The sequence below is a fragment of the Diceros bicornis genome, chromosome 12, assembly GCF_020826845.1.
Source record: "Diceros bicornis minor isolate mBicDic1 chromosome 12, mDicBic1.mat.cur, whole genome shotgun sequence".
Lineage (NCBI taxonomy): Eukaryota > Metazoa > Chordata > Mammalia > Perissodactyla > Rhinocerotidae > Diceros > Diceros bicornis.
The window spans coordinates 69,444,575-69,461,855 of NC_080751.1; the positions used below are offsets into that span (position 1 = coordinate 69,444,575).

The 17,281-nt window shown below is 47.7% G+C and overlaps 1 protein-coding gene across 11 annotated transcripts in view; it reads right to left on the reverse strand.

The window, feature by feature from the left end:
* The window catches only part of ATP6V1C2 (ATPase H+ transporting V1 subunit C2), a 53,351-nt gene that overhangs the window by 14,974 nt on the left and 21,096 nt on the right, over positions 1-17,281 (reverse strand). For 7 of the 11 annotated variants that reach the window (XM_058551794.1, XM_058551795.1, XM_058551791.1 and 4 more), the window contains 3 exons: positions 9,165-9,250; positions 8,241-8,270; positions 2,086-2,180 (listed from right to left, as the gene is read on the reverse strand). In XM_058551794.1, the coding sequence (XP_058407777.1) occupies positions 2,086-2,180; positions 8,241-8,270; positions 9,165-9,250 (211 nt within the window). The remainder of the gene's footprint in view (positions 1-2,085; positions 2,181-8,240; positions 8,271-9,164; positions 9,251-17,281) is intronic. The other 4 variants (XM_058551793.1, XM_058551798.1, XM_058551800.1 and 1 more) reach the window with 2 other exon arrangements.

Genomic DNA, 17,281 nt, shown 5'->3' on the forward strand with positions numbered 1-17,281 from the left:
ACCCAGCCAGCGGAGACTGACACAGCCATGGGCTGGGTCCTCGACCAGATGACAGGCTGCCACGCTGTGTGCAGGGCCGGGAGTACGCCAAGGCCCAGCCCATCTTTGCATCCCTTCATTAAGGGAAGCAGGTAGGTGGGCTCAGTGCCCAGTTCTTGGGAGACCTGCTCAGCCACCGCCTGGCAGCACTGCGATTTCTGCCTCGTGGGGCTCTCCCACTGGAGCTCCTCTAAGACGTCTCCAGTTAACAGATTTAGACCTCCCGTTAGGGGGACAGGCCCGAGCCAGGGCTGAGGGCAGCACATGCGTGCTCCTGGTGCAGGACGGGTGAGGGAGCCAGTGCCCAGCTGGCCTCAAAGAGCTGTTTCCCTGCAGTGGAGGGAGCCCGGGGCTTCCTTGGGAAGTGGTGCCCGCACACAGCACACCAAGGCCTGACTCCCATCCCAGGGTAATAACGCAACACCTGCAGGTCCTGGAGCATGCCACTTAACCTCTCAGCCAGCGTCCCCATCTGAGACCCGAGGGAGGTGACACCAACCTCCCAAGGTGACTGAGAAGTCAAAGAAATAAAAGAGCCCCGGTGGTTCCAGGCACACAGGGAGTGCCCCCAAAACCGGTGCCCCTCTTCTCCCTGCTTTCCTACCAAGCTCCCTCTTCGGGTCCCCGGGACCAGAGAGGAGCCAGGTTCTGTCCTGTACAACTGCTCTGCTCCTCGCTCAGCCGATGCCCCGATGTGCTCTGGGGGCCCTCGCCACTGTCTGGCATCCCCGGGACAGCCATGCCAGTGAGCACTGTCCCCGGTGGACTGACTGCCTGCCTGGCTCGGCCGGGCCTCACTGGCACAGGGCAGGGTGCAGCCAGCCCCACAGACTGCCGTGTGCTTCTAGGTTGGTGGTGGAGGTGCACAATGCTCTCCTGGAAGCCACACCTGGCCCAGGTGCCCTGGGAAGCCCCTCCTCAAAGGGCCTTCCAGAATCACCGCCCAATTGTCCCAGGAGGGGCTGGGACCTCTGTGATGTAAATGGTGCCAGAGGAGCCGCACCCAGATTCCGAACCTTCTGGCCCCACCCTCATTTCCAGAGACACAGGCCGGGCACCAGCCCTCCATCAGGGCATGGGGACAGTCCCAGAGGCCCATCTCCTTCATCTGACCTGCCCAGCCACACCGGGTGGCTCTGCTGCTCTGCATGGACAACAGGAAGGCTTTGTTCCTGGCCTGGCTGAGACTCTCTCTCCCAGCCACCCAGGCCAGCAGGAGACGAGACATACGAGGGGCTCGGTGTGTCATGGAGGGAGGGGGGACAGGCAGTCATAAACCGTCAGCCTCAATCTCAGAATCTTGGTCAGTGTTCACAAATAGGAGTCAACATGGCTGGGAGACGCCCACGGTGTCCCCAGAGACCTGTGGTGTGGTGCTTGTATTCATGAAGTAAGAGCTGAAGGCCACTGCTTACCAGGATGGTGCACTCATGGGGGGCAGCTCTTATGGCCTCACTATTGTCACAGGTGCCTCAGAGCAGGGGCGGGACCCCCGGTGACACTTCCCATAAACACCACCCTGGAGTTAGGGCTCCTAAACCAACTTTCCACTGAGGCAGGTAGTTTCTGTCAAATAAACAGTCACCCAGGGTGGGGTCAGCTCCTTAAGAGGAGGTCAGGGTGGAGTGACTTTTCTCCCTCAGCACCTCTGAAAAGAAAAGGTGGGGGTAGTGCCGTGAAGGGGCCCCGGGTCTGGGGTCAGAATCCTGGTGCTTCAGAGAGAGGAGTGTCCCGTGAGATGCAGCCCTCACTGGGTAACAGGCTAGCAGAGGTGCAGGGAGGGCAGGGGGGCGCCTTTCCCGTTTCCAGGGCCATCATCAAACCCAAAGGTCTCTGACCTGCCCAGGGCATGGAAGGCCACACCTCCAAAACCCACAGGGCAGTCAGGGCTGGCAGGAGGCAGATGTGGAGGGACCCCACCCAGGGTCACTCAGCAGGAAAGTCCCTCTCTGCTTTGCCAGGGTCCAAACGCCATGTAGCTCTGCCTCAGTCAGATGTCCCGGTCACAGAAGTTCAAGTATCCCCGAGAGAGGGCCCTTCCCTTACCTTTGCTACTGTGTCCACCACACTCACCAGCGGCTGCTTGGCAGGGTATTTGGCCATGTCCCATTCAAAGTGGGTCACAAAGGATGTTAAGTCGACTGGAAGAACACAAACACATTTCAATAAATGAGCGTGACTCTGCACGTCTCATGAGACAGAGGCTGCCAAACCCCGAGCCAAACGTCCCCACTTAAACCAAGGAAGCAATTAGAGAAAGCAGAGGACAGAGGCTCCAGGAAAGCAAATATCCACCGTGGGAGCAGAGCGCAGAGCCAACCGGCCGGCCATCAGCCAGAACCGTCGGCAGCACCCTAAACCCCTCCGAGACACACACCACCCGCCACCGCAGGGACACCGTAACAGGTGCACCCCTGCGCCCAAACCCTCACTCAGATCTGCACTGGGGAGATCCTGCTTTCCCAGGAGGTGGAAGGAAAGTTGGGAGATATTCTGACTAATCCTCTGCCTGTGGACACACTCCCCTGCTGGGTGATCATTCTGTTTCGAGGTACCCCAAGGCACGCCAGAGAGCCTCAAGCTGACCCCCAAAGATCACATAGCAGTCATGGCTGCCACCTGCTCACAAGACGAGCCGCCTCCTGCCCCCTGCGCCCAAGCACTAGACAGAAGCGATTTCAGCACATGTGCTCTGTTTTAAAGAAGGTATTTTAAACATTAGCCAAATATTGGAGTTTGTGAATGTGGGTTTTACTATCTGGTACGGCTGTGTGTTTTCCAGTGTACATCCTTCATATGTCTACAGTGAGTAAAACAAATCAGTGTTTTCTCAACAAATTTCCTTTTCTCCCTTACTTTTTCCAAAGACAAACCTAAGCCTGCTGCCCCCGGGGTGTCTGCGGTTCCCTCTAAACAGCTGCAAGTGGAGGATAGAGCTCTGGGGCTTAGGTCAGACAAGCCACACTGAGTGACGGGGTTAATTCAGAGTCCCTGGCCTTGTGCACGTCAGTAACTAAACCTCTATGCACCTCAGTCTCTTTACCTGAGAAATGGGGGCAGGGAGGGGGGGCTGCACCCCTCTCGAGCACCCACTGTCTTCAGATCAGCTCTAAGCACATATAAAGAGTGCTACCGGGGGGCCAGCTGCTGGTCCACCCCGATATGTCATCTCTCTTAGTAAGTCAGGTCAGTGTACATTTCAGTGCTATGGTGGCCCCCAGAATTCCTTGAACCCCAGCAAGATCGCCCTTCCTGTATTGGATTCTCACCCCAGGCTATGTGGATGCCGGCCCTTCCCAGTATATCTTCATTCAGAGGAAAAGGGACCAGTCATTGCTCACTCAACATTCAGTCAACACCTTTACTGAACGCCGGCTCTCAACCACGCCGGGGATCCAGAGAATGACCACACGGCCCTCGATTTCAAGGTGCTCACAGTTGGCTGGGGAGAGATCTAGGCAAGCATCGCACCACAGTGAGCTGTGTAACAGGAGTCCGTCAGGGCACTAGGGAAGGGTGGACAGAATGGTCCCTGACTCCTCAGGAGGGCGCGGAGGGCGTCACTGGGACTCGGTATTCACGCAGGGGCTGAAGGTGACAGGAGTGTGCCATGGGCCAGTGAAGGAGGGCATCGGGTGATACCTGAGAAGGACTGGGGAACATCACGTGCTGGGGCACAAGGACTCACAGGGTCAAGCTGAAGGACAGGGAGTGTGGACGGAGACGGAACAGGAAGGCCAGAGAAGGGTCGTGTCTCCACTTGTGCCCCCGGGATAAAGACCCTAGGCCCACTTACTGAGCCCCTGTATGTGTCGGGAATTGGACACACATCACTCCAACCCGACAGCAGTGCCAGAAGAGGTCACCAAGGAGCACAGGACCCCAAAGCTCTCGGGGCTGCGCCGCCAGCCACGGACACTGAGGAGACTTCTCTGGGGCTGTGTGTGTCGGTGGGTGGTTTGAGGGACAGACGCCGGGTGGGAGTGTGGGAGACAGAAGGAAAGCCCCAGGAGGAGTCGGGGGAGGGCCACCTCAGCAGGACGCAGGGACAACTGCCCACGGGGCACCAAGGAGGCCCAGGGGACAGCGGGATCTCCAGGCTGGGTGGCTGGGTGGCTGGGTGGAGGGAGGGGACACTAAGCGGGGCAGCCAGGAGGTGGTAGCATGGGATGGGGCAGAGGGGAGAGGAGATGAGCTCAGCTGGGGACAAGTTTGAATCTGATATGTGGGTAGACAAGTCCCCAAGAAGCAGATGGAAAAGAAATGGGGCTCAGAGGAGGGAACTGGCCTGCAGGCAGAGCGGCCAGCACCCAGGAAGTCGGAGGTGCCTTAAATTAAAGATGCTGTGCTGCTGCTGATGATAACGACCACCACTGAAACAGCTGACACTTACCGACTGTTTACCTTGGCTGGGACACAAGAATTCTCTCATTGAATTTACTCTTCAACCCTATTCAGTACATTATTATCTCCATTTTCGAGACAAGGAAACTCTGGCACAGAGTAAGTTCTGTAACCTCCATACAAAATGAGACGATGACCACGAAGCACATAGAGCACGAACCTCCTCCCCTGCCCGTCCGCAGGGGCCCGGCCACACCACGGGGGAGCAGGGAGCTCAGGCTGCAGCTGTCCCCTTCACAAAAACCACACTGCGATACCTCTGGGTTCCCGGACTTAGAAGAGGCCCTTCGGGTTCCAACGGGGTTGGAATCGACCAGAGTGCCTCTGAGGCACCAAGCGGGGGCCCTGATCCAGCAGGACTAGTGCCCTTATGAGAAGACACCAGAGTGCCCTCTCTCTCTCTCTCCTTCTCTCTTTCCCCGTGTGAGGACACAGCAAAGGAAACGAGCTCTCACCAGGAACCAAGCCTGCTGGCATCTTGATTTTGGACTTTTCAGCATCCAGAACTGTGAAAGGCAAACGTCTGTTGTTAAAGCCCCCCAGTCTGTGGTATCTTGTTATGGCAGCCTGAGCTCACTAATACAGATTTGGTGTTAATATGGACTTTGGTACTGCCACACTACAGTGGGGAAAAGACTTTGTAGGAGGGATCCAGGCCTGGGAGGAACTGAATTAATGTCTGGATGATAGCAAGGGGTGTGGTCAGAGGCTGAACACGAAGGTAGTAAAGGACTGTCCCGTGGCCGCAGGAGTCACTGATCCCACTTAATGAGCCCCCACGTGGGCCAGGCACCAGGCAGGCATCACCTCCCCTGCTGGTCACACTGACGAGGAGGAACCATCGTCCACCCCACAGGCCAGGGAACTGCCAGCCCCAGGCAGGAGATGCCGGGTAGACATGTGCTTTGGGATCTCACCCCCCTTCTCCCCTCCGTCTGCCACCTCCAGCACCCTGTGGGCACACCAACATCCAAGCCAAGCCACCCTCAAGCCCTCGCTCTCTCTCTCACTGCTGCTTTGGTCCTTCAATATCAGGACGGAGACTAGCTCCTTCTGAAAGCCTGCCCGACTGTCCCTCCCTCCACTGGCCTGAGCCCACGGAGCTCACCTGCTCATCACACTGGCACTGCATGATCACCCCTGATTCTCTGGCTCTTTCAGGCTCCTTCAGGGCAGATGACTGTCTCTGTGTCCCCAGGGCCTGCCACAGTGCCCCGCACAGAGCAGCTGCCCCACACACGAATCTTCCTAATCACCTTGCTTATTGTACTAACTCACACTGTCAAGTTGCTTGGAAAAGATACTTTTCAGATCAAGCTCTCGTCTCCACACATGTTCACAAACTCCAAGGCTTTTATGGCATTCAGATCAAAGAGAATCAGTGTCCCTTTCCACTAGAAGAACTCCTATATTCCTTTAAGACTCAGCCCATCCCCTTGTAGTGGCTCCCAAGCACTCAGTCTCCATTTCCATCACAGCACCAATGGCGCTGTGGTCTGTCCCCCCCGGGGCCGTGAGCCCTTGGAGAGAGTTCATCTCTGAGCACCCAGCACCCAGCACAGTGCTTGGTACTCGATAGCCTGCAGGAGCATCCAGTGAATGAAGAGGGGAGAGGATGTTAGATAAGGAGACCACGCAGACCTCCCTGCGGAAGCCTCGAGAAGCCTCCGGTTGGTGACAGTGACTTCCTCCTCCGCCGGCACCTCCTCCCCCACGTCCAGAGCACCAGCTCCACCTCCAGACACTGACCCTTGCCCCAGGTCACACATCCAAGGGCAGCCTCGCCCTGTCCACACACATCGCCTTTGGTGACAACCTGGTGTGAGGACAGTCCTCAGGCGCAGAAAGCAGCAGCCCCCTCAGGCCTTCCTGTGCTTCCAACACTGCAGCGTCCCCTCTGCTCAGGAAAGAACGGGCTCCCCTCCACTCCCCTGGCTGAGGTCAGCGAAGCCTGGTCTCAGATGGAGCATTGCAGGGCTGGGATCGATGGCCTGTGCGGTCAGACCGTGACCCAGGCAGGCTCACTCCAAATCAAAACACGGTGTACACCGGCAGCAGCTCTTGAGCAACAATGATCTCATCCGAGAACCAAAACAAGGCCTTCCGGGAAGGCGGCAGAATGGAGGACCTGTGACCACACGGGCTGTGGCCAGATGGGCCTCCAGGTGTTTATGACTCCTGTGCACATTCTAGGGCCCAGGCCAGACAACAGTGTGTTTGTTCAGCCTCTGCTGCCATTAAACCCATCTATGGCTTTCCACACTCACAGCTCAGCTAGAGGCAAAGAAAAAACAACCAAAAGGTGCCCAGGCTAAGCTCAGAGCCGAGAAGGGGATTAAGTCCATTGATGGGTGAGAAAACCAAGACTCAGAGAGATGATGACCTGCCAAGGTCACAAAGCCCATTACACCACAGGACTGGGTGTGACAGCTCCAAGTCTGGCGCTGCTGGCCCTCCAAGTAATGTCGCCCTGAGTTCCTGGGTGTTTGTGTGCCCTGGAGGAGACTGGATTAAAATCCCACCTGCTGGGGGCAACCCTCAGTTCCTCCAGTTCATTCTGTCAATCACTAGTTCTGAGGGTGCTCTGCAGAAGAAAAAGATTTCTCCATCCAAGTAACATAGGGAAAGCCCAAGCCAAACTCAGTTTGAAGAGCTCTCTCAACTGCGGGACTTTTGAGAGCCTTTCCTACGCCAACATGCACTATGAATGTTCACGAGTCGGCCGTGAGCACTGTCCTGGCGGCCTGGACAGGGCTTTGTTTGCACAGGGCTGGTGCTCTAGTCTTGGAAGTCATGGCGACCCAACTCCCAGGAGGTCTAGAGATAATGAAACACATTATACAAACTAATAAAGCCGAATTTCCTCCTCCTGAGGAGAGAGCCAGCTATCTCTTAGACCTGGTGCCATCCGGACTGGGGATGGATACGGTGGAATAATAACATCTGATTTTTACATAACGTGAATTTTGAGTACAATGTAAGCATTCTGATGACTATTTTAATGTGAACTCGAATCCTAGTGCCCTAAAAACTAGGTTTTTATGTAGAAAAGCAGCTCTCTATCTTAGTCTAGGGCCCTACGAGTCACCTGCTGGGAAATAAGATCAGCTGATCTATTTAACAAAATAATTTTTTTATTACCATCAGCAAGAAATCTCAGTGTCACAAACAGATTGCAGTTGGGAAGGCATTTTGGTAACTTCCAATCTGTAAAGATTTGCATTCGTCCTGAAAGGATTTGCTGGCTTTAACTCCACCAGTTTGGCCATGTTGGAGAAAACCCAAAAACAAATGGCTCCTTCTAACACTGAAACCAGGAATGGCCTGTTTGAGCACAGGGATGCCCCCAGGGGGCTCCAGAGAAGAAGGCTCCTTGCATGAATGAGCCCCATCAAGACCACACAAAGCTAAGCCTGGCATTTAGACTGCCAGGGTCCACAAAACCGCCACCCTCCAAGAGCAGGCTGGAGGATGCTGGGGACAGTCATCAAGGCAAGGAGCAGACCACAAGCCACAAGAGGCAGAAGTCCATCTTGCACTCCGGAGTCAAAGCATTCCCATTTCCAGGGGGCATGCAATGCTGCTGGGGGAGGCAGGGGAGATGTGAGAAAGAGGGGATAGGAATAAAATAGCTGCCATCTGTGTCATATGGATATCGTGACCAAGCTACGAGGTTGTTACTTGAGAAATCCTTCGTAACCTGATCACTGTACCCCTACAACCAGACTGAGATTCCACCTTCCCAGGGACATGCGGGCACCACACAGCACACACACAGCACACGACGCATAACCTACTCTTTAAACATTTCATTTTATCCTTCAAACCTGCAATATAATAAGGTGGCGTTATTAAACCATATTAACATACAAGCCAAGTTCAGATTTGGGAGCATAAACATTTCCATTCACCAGTTTAAACAAGCAAATAAAAAGCCTTTTACAGTTTCCAGGAGGGCAAAAAGAGGAATTTACATGTAACAAATTATATTAAATATAGAATATATACCCTCATTTTTAGTATATATGCATGCATAGAGTTACAGGTTTAATTATCTCTACAGATATTTAAACACCTAATTCCAAAGTTTCCAAAGTCTCAAAGTTTTTGTCTTGCACATTTTAAGTGCACTCAATTGTATGGGCACAATTAATGGACCAAAATGTCATTGGAATCTAAAGAGCCATCCTCTTTAGGATGATAGAGGAGAGAGATACCAATGTGAACAGGCCACACTGAGCAGTTTTGGTCTCTCTGTTTACTGGGCACAACTTAAGACCTCATGTGAGGCATTCCTCAGCTCAGGAAGGCATTTTTCAGCCTCGTTTGGCAAAAGGAATAAATCTGTTGGGGGTGGGGAGGATAGAACTTTCCATTCAGATAGAGCGGAGGCTGATGTAGAAGGTGGGTAGGCCAAACAACCATTAGACCCCACTGAACCTATTTTCACTGCGGATTTCGTTGAGGAGCTCAGCTATAGGGTAAGAAATGCCAGATGCTTTAGAAACGTGACAGCAGGGCTATGAACTTGCCGAGGGGCACATCTTCAAAACAGCAGTACCATGAGCTAAAAGCAGGTGTACAGCCCCTGTCCACATGTCAATTCGGAGCCTCGTGGGATGCGTGTCATTTCAGCCACAGCTGTATGGCCACAGCTAGGGCTACTGATGGGCTAGAAGGAGCTGAGGAAGGAGTGGAAGAAGAACTCTGGAGTGACCTACCTCCGTTGGCCAGGAGGTTCTCCTGAACCTTCCCCTTTGCGTCTTCCATGACGTCCACCACGCTCTGGGCCATTCTTCTTATGAGGCTGTGGGAAAAGAACAAGAGGCCGGTGAGCTGGGAGACTGCCCTCAGAACGCTCACACTGCACTGGCGGGAAGAGGAATGGGTGCCACCCTTTGGGGGAAAAACTTGGCAATACGTATGGAGAGACTTAAAATGCTAATAGGCTTTGAACCAGTAATTCCACTTCTGGGAAACTATTTCAAGGAAATAGGACAAACAGAAAAAGCTTTCTGAATAAAAAGATGTTCTTCGCAGCACTGTTGCCGACAGCAAAAAACTGGAAAACACTGGAAGATTTGACAATAGAGGATTGTTTAAGGAAATGATGGTATATCCAGCTGAGGGATTATTAGGCAGTCACTGAAAATGAGGTTTACAAAGAATTTCCAATACCGCGGAACAAGGCATGTATTGTAATGTTACGTGGAAAGAAACCAAGACATAAACCTATACAGACAGTATGGCTGCAGCTACGTGAACAAGTTCTTCCTGCTTCACGTATTTTCCATCATAATCCAGTACTGCTTTCATAATCAGAAAATTAAAACTTTTTAAGTCTCTGGAAAACATACTGAAGGCTTCAGAGAGTAGAGAAAACAAAGTGCAGGATTTGGAGGCAGGGGACTCAAACTGGTGTGGCTCTGCCAATTACCCAATGTAGATTTTGGCCAAATTTTTTTTTTTTTTTAAAGATTTTATTTATTTTTTTCTCCCCAAAGCCCCAGTAGATAGTTGTATGTCATAGCTGCACATCCTTTTAGTTGCTGTATGTGGGACTCGGCCTCAGGATGGACGGAGAAGTGGTGCCTCGGTGCGCGCCCGGGATCCGAACCCAGGCCACCAGCATCGGAGCGCGCGCACTTAACCACCAAGCCACGGGGCCGGCCCTGGCCAAATTTATTTATCTCTTTGAGCCTCAGTTCTCTAATCTGTAAAATGCAGATTATGCCATTTTGCAGGATTATTATGAATATTAATATAACTAATCAGGCACCGAGCATCTAGCAGCAAAGAGTGTCTGCTCCCAGAAACTGATCAATTAGAAGTCCAATTAGAAAACACGCCAAATTAGGATCAAAGTCTACAAGCTCTGCGGATCCAGACCTATGCCTCCAGCCCTCTCTCCACATCCTCCTAGCTCCCAGGAGGGAGCAGTGTCTGCAGGGAGGGTGGACCAGGTCACTGAACTCCAAATGGAGAACATGGGCTTCTACTGTTGCAGCCATTGGCCATGTTCGCCACTCAGAGCATGGAGGCCAGGGCCTAGGTCCTGACACAGAAAACTGAAGGGGGAGGGCATCAACAGGCCCTAGATAAAAGGAAGGGGGTAGAGGGAGGAGCGTGGGGAAGACGGAAGGGGGGGCTAAGCGGGGAAGGGGGTGGAAGCAACTTGTTTTCCTATCAGAGTAATACGTGTTCATGGTCAAAAACTGAAAAATACAAGTATAAAGCAATTAACAAAAAATGAACGACCATACTTTCCCAGCCAAGAAGGAACACACACTTTGTATTTCGCCATATTTCCAAAAATTCAACAGTTCCACAGCTGATGTGAGTTGAGGTTTTTTTTTTGGTAACACCTACCATTTAGTGAAGTCTACCGAGTGCCAACCATTCTATAATCATTGTGTCATTTAATCTTCACGAAAACTTTCGAAGATGGGTATTATTCTATTTCACAGATGGGGAGACTGTGGCCTAGAGAAGTATTTTGCCTCCCAACCGTCCAATCTGTCTGTGGACTCCTAAGCTCTTGGCCACCAGGCCACACCGCTGTCCTTACAGTCACTATGGCCCACTCTGGGCTTAAATCTCTACATGCGTGTTGGCATTTCTTAGAATAATAGTTCTGCATCTTACTAATTATAACTAGGGCAAGTTACCTAACTAACCTCATTCTGTTTCCTCAGCAAAATGGGGATGATGCCCCTCATCTCACAAGGTTACTTGTGGAGTTTGGTGCAATGCATGTAAAGTAGCAGGCCCCTGGGAGTTTACAGCGCATTTCTTCAGACCTGCTCTCAGCAGCCTGGTGGACCGCATCAGCTCTCGGCTCTCTGGCTCCCAGGCAGACGTGGCAGGAGTGGGCGAGGGAGAGAGTGAATCTGGTTCCCTCCCCGCTCCAGGAATCTCTCTCCTCCCATCCCCTCCAGCCCAGGGGTGTGACAATGCCCATCCATCTCCCTGGGTTCCTGCACCATCCCCCGTGGCTCTCCTACAGCCCACACACAACTGTATGTACCTTTATAAACAGACCCTCCTCAGATTATCCTAATTCGAGTGTGTCTTCTGTTATCTATTAGAACCCTGACTTGATAAATTCATTTGTTCATTCACTCATTCATTTAGCAAATTCCATACATTAAGCCACTGGTGCCAAGCACTGTTCACAGTTGTATGAACACAGATGCTATGAACAAAACAGTCCCTGCTCTCAGGCAGCTTCTATCCTAATGCAGTCAATGGTTCCTGTTTATCATTATTATAATAACACACGCATGTCTTCTATTACCATGTCTTCTGTAATACTTTGAGTAATTATTTGTTTACATAAAGGTAGTAGTAAGTCCAGCCACTACCACAATGCCTGATGCACAGCCACTGCTCAGGAATTATTCACTGAATGAATAAATTAACTCTGGCACTCCACAGCACCTAAAATAACACACACGCTTCCTTCCTAATCTACCTAAACACAGAACTCACTCATCATTTTGTTAATGACTCTTTGCTGCTCCCAATTCTAGCCTCTATGAGGTTTTTAACTATAACAAGTATGGCCACACATCTGCCCCTAGGTGTGTACACCACCACGGAACATCTCAGAACAACATGGTCTGACGAAGCTTAACTGCTGGAAAAAATACGTCTTGTGCATGACAAAAACAGCCTGGATTTAGCTGTGATCATTTACTACAGTCATCAGCAAATTGTGCTATTACTGAATCCGAACATTTTTGTCATTGGAAAGAACCTAAGAGTCTATACGCCATTTTAAATTTACTTTTTCCACTTTACAATTCACTGTAAACACCTTTTCATGTCAGAATAGAACTTCCTCATTCCTTCCATTGACTGCATAGTATTTGGTTGCATGGCTGTGTTCCCTACTATTAAACATTTGGGTTGTTTCCGCTTTGATGGATTTCGCAATGATACATATTTTGCCCACTTGTGCTGGCACATATGTAGAATAAGTTGCTAAAGAGTAACTACTGGAATAAAGGGTATAGACATTTACAATTTTAACAAATAAAGCCAAACTACCCTTCAAATACACAGAGCCAATGCACACTTCCCCCAGCAATGGCTGCGAGTGTCTGCCTCCCTACACCCTCAGCAGCGTGAGGTGTCACGATCTTTTTAATCTCTGCCAATCTGATAGCTGAAAAATTATATTTCGTTGCTCTGATTTGCGTCTATTTGATCATCAGTGAGGCTGGACATCTTTTCATAGGTTTATTGACTCTACAAATGGCTGTTTTCTTCTTCTGAGAATAGCGTGTTCATATCCTTTCCTGGTTTTTCCACTGGTTTGTTCATTTTTTTAAAAAAATTGATTTGTAAGGGCTTTTAGGTGTTTCAGGGACTCATTGTTCAATTCTTAAAACCATGTTTTGAGCTAGGTAACATCCTCATTTTAAAGATGCATAAATTAAGACTTAGAGAGCTATAAGTCACCCTACACAGGACAACAAGTATCAGAGCAGAAATTGACCTCACATCTATGTGACTCTGAAGGCCATGTTCTTTAATGTTAGTTGACACCAAACTCTGGCACTTTCTCTAAAACACTTGACAAAAACCTACACTAACCCACAAGGGAAGCTGTATAAATCATATTTTTAATTGAAAAAGCAAATTGCAAATAGTATGTAATCTTGATTGGGGTGTTTGTTACACCGAGGTGCCCAACAAAATTCATCAACCTGTTCACCTAAGATGTGTACATTTCACTGTTACCTCATTAAAAAAAATTTACAGTACATACTATCTGAATGAAGTGACCAAGGTTAACATCACTCACAATGGAAAAGAGGAATATGTGTCTTCTGATGTGACACACTGAGAAGAACACCACTTCACTCATGTGGGATTCCTGCCCACAGTGCATAATCTGAATCTAACCAGAAGGAAACACCAGATGGGGTCACATTAAAGAGCACTTTACAAAATAACTGACCTGTACTCTTCAAGAAACTCAATGTCATAAAAGTCAAAGAAAGTCTGAATAACTGTTCCAGTGTAAACGAGGCTAAAGAGACACGACAGTTAGTTGTAAAAAACAGGAAGCCATCTCAATGTTGATCATTACTGGAGAAAAGATGAGATTTTCTTTTGTTATAAAGGACACTATTGAGATAATTGGTGATATCCAAATATAATCAGTACTATATTCCTGACTTTGATCATTGTACTAAGGTTATATAAGAGAAAGTCCTTGTTTTTAGGAAATACCCATTAAAACATTTACAAGTGAAGGGACATCACATCTGAGACTCACTGTCAGGAGACTTGAATAAAAGCATGAGCGAGAACATAAAGTAGATGTGGTAAAAAGGAAACATGGGAACCCTTTTAATAATCTTGCAACTTTTCTGGAACTTTGAAATTAGCTCAAAATAAAATGTTAAAAAATATTTAAGCATGTAGTGTATATAATCCCACTTTAAAAAATTATATGTCAGTATATACCTAAATGAGAATCCTGAGAGAAAAGACACCAAACTCTTAACACTGGTTACCTTCATGTGTACAAGAATGGGGACTTTCCCCTTCTACATATTTCTGTAATGTCATGTTTGAATTAATTAAGACATATTACTTTTGTAAGCAGAAAATAAAAGGGACAAAATAAATAATAAAAATAATATAAAATGAACAAATCATAATGAATAAAAATAAACAAACATAGCATTATTGACAATAGCTAAAAGGTGGAAGCGATCCAAGTGTCCATCAATGGATGAACAGATAAACAAAATGTGGCATATCTATACTATGGAATATTATGCAGCCTTAAAAAGGAAGGAAATTCTGACACATGCTACAACATGGATGAAATGTTGATGTCATTATGCTAAGTAAAATAAACTAGTCACAAAAAGACAAATATTGTATGATTCCATTTATATGAGGTACCTAGAGTCAAATTCATAAAAACAGAAAGTAGAATGGTAGTTTCCAGGAGCTTAGGGGAGGAGGGAATAGGGAGTTAGTGTAAAATGGGTAAGTAGAGTTTCAGTTTTGCAAGATGAAAGAGTTCTGGAGATGGATGGTGGTGATGGTTGCACAACAGTGTGAATGTACTTAATGCCACTGGACTGCACTTAAAAATGGTTAAAATGGTAATAAATAGAGAGAATTCTGGGAATACAGTGAAGTCAGAAGCACGGGGAATCTGTCTGCCCACCTAGATAATGATTGCACTGGCAGAATCTGTCTGATATAACTATTTTGGAACTCTAAGTCTATTGAAGGCTTGCAACCGCCAGTGGAAGGAGTGAATCATAAATTGCAGCTAATTTGGGTCAATTTCCACTCTTATCACAGTAGCAGCAATCCCTACCCTACTCCTCAGCCACATGGCAGGCTGCTGTGTTCCTGAAGCAGCTTGCACACAGTTTGTGGGAGCAAGGGTGGGCAAAAAGGACCCTGTCCTCCAAATAGTGGGGATCTGTGCTCTGATTGCTGCTTCTGATCACAGAGGTGCAGACAAAGAGCTGGGCAGCCATCACTGTTGCACCTCCCCCAAAGCTGGAAGCCCCTCTCCCTCCAGCTGAAGTGACTGCCAAGGGATTTAAAAGGCCACTGTCCTTTTTTTCCCTCTTCATTTTTCTCTTTTTCCCATTTTGGGAGCCAGATATTAAGACCAGGATATTTAAAAACAACTGTGCACATGGGAAAAATTAGAAAGTGACTGCACACGTCCAGGGAAAGGCTCAGAAAAGAACTGAGGAGACCTTAAAGTTTACACCTCAAGCTGATCCAGCTTGGCACAGAGATAGCCTACAACAATTAAAAAATATATAAGCAAAAACAATAAAAACCAGCAAGCCCTGGGGAAAGAGGAGGATATGATTTCCAGAGTTACCAAATTATTAGATGCAAATGTCCAGTTTTCAATAAAAAAAATCACAAGGCATACAAAGAAACAGGAAAGTATGGCTCATTCACAGGAAAAAAACAAATCAACACAAACTGTCCCTGAAAAAGATCTGATGGCAGATCTACTAGATAAAGACTTTAAAACAGCTGTCTTAAAGATGCTCAAAGAACTAAAAGAAGATGTGGAGAATGTTAAGAAAATGAAGCATGAACAAAACATAAATACCAATGAAGAGATAAAAAGAAACCAAAGAGAAATTCTGGAGCTGAAAAGTACAGTCATGTGCCACATAACACTTCGGTCAACGATGGACCACATAAACGACAGTGGTCTCATAAGATGAGTACTATAGCCTAGGTGTGTAGTAGGCTATACCATCTAGGTTTATGTAAGTACTGTAGATGAGGAAGATTTTCCTCTAGCCTTCTAGGTTCTTCTGGTTGGTCTAAGAATTACATTGACATGAGACAAATTCACAGGAGAAAAACAAACAAAAGTTCAATAACATGTATACATGGCAGAAACCCAGGAAAAGCAAGTAACTTGCCAAAATGGCCAAAGCCCTCACCTTAAATACCATCCTCAGCTAAAGACAAAAGATGTTAGGGGTAGGGAGAGTCAGAGACTTCAAAGGGAAGGAAGGCAATTCACAGGCAGGTGAAAAGGAGCAAACATTTGGAAAACAAACGTTTGACCACACAGAAACAGAAGAACATGGAGCTCAGCAAACAGGCTTTTCTAGGTTCCTCCCTGTCTACCACCCAGTTCATGTTATGCTAAGGTGATAGCTGGCTTCCTGAGACAGGTTTTTTTAACTGAATTCTTTTAGGCAGTTAAGGGGGAGGTAACAAAAAAAAACTTCCTGAGTCTTTTGTTTCTTATAAATAATCAGCCTAAAATAATCCTCATGTTCAAGAGACACATTTTGGGGTGGCAAATTTTGTTCCCCTTCATTACACTCTATGATGTTCGCACAACACCGAAATCACCTAACGATACATTTCTCAGAATGTATCCCCATCATTCAGTGACAATGACTGTACAATAACTGAAATGAAAAATTCACTAGAAAGATTCAAAGACAGATTTGAGCAGGCAGAAGAAAGACTCAGCGAACTTGAAGAGAAAATCTTTGGAAATCACTGAGTCCGAGAAACAGGAAGAAAAAAGATTGAAGAAAAGTGAACAGAGTCTAAGGGACCTGTGGGACATCATCAAGTGGACAAACATATGCGCTGTGGCAGTCCCAGAAGAAGAAGGAGAGAAAGAGGAAGGGGCAGAGAGAAGATCTGAAGAAATAAGAACAAAGCTGAAGGACTCACACTACCTGATTTAAAAACTTACTACAAATCTATGGTAATCAAAACAGTGTGGTGTTAGCATAAAGACAGACATATAGACCAATGAAATAGAATAGAGACCCCAGAAATAAACTCTCACGTGTATGGTCAAATGATTTTTGACAAAGGTGCCTACACCATTCATTGGGGAAAGGACAGTCATTTCAACAAATGGTGCTGGGAAAACTGGATCCCCACATGTAGAATGAAGTTGGACCCTTACCTCACACCATATATAAAAATTAACTCAAAATGGATTAAAGACCTAAACGTAAGACTTAAAACTATAAAACTTTTAAAATAAAACACAAGGCAAAAGCTTCATGATGTTAGATTAGGCAATGATTTCTTCAATATGACACCAAAAGCAAAGGCAACAAAAGAAAAAACAGACAAATTGGACTTGATGAAAATTTAAAAATTTTGTGCATCAAAAACAATAGCAACAGAATAAAAATGCACCTCACAGAATGGAAGAAAATATTTGCAAATCATATCTCTGATAAGGGATTAATATCCAGAGAACTCCTAAAACTCAACAACATAAAAACAAACAACTCCATTCAAAAATGGGCGTAGGTCTGGAATAGACATTTCTCCAAAA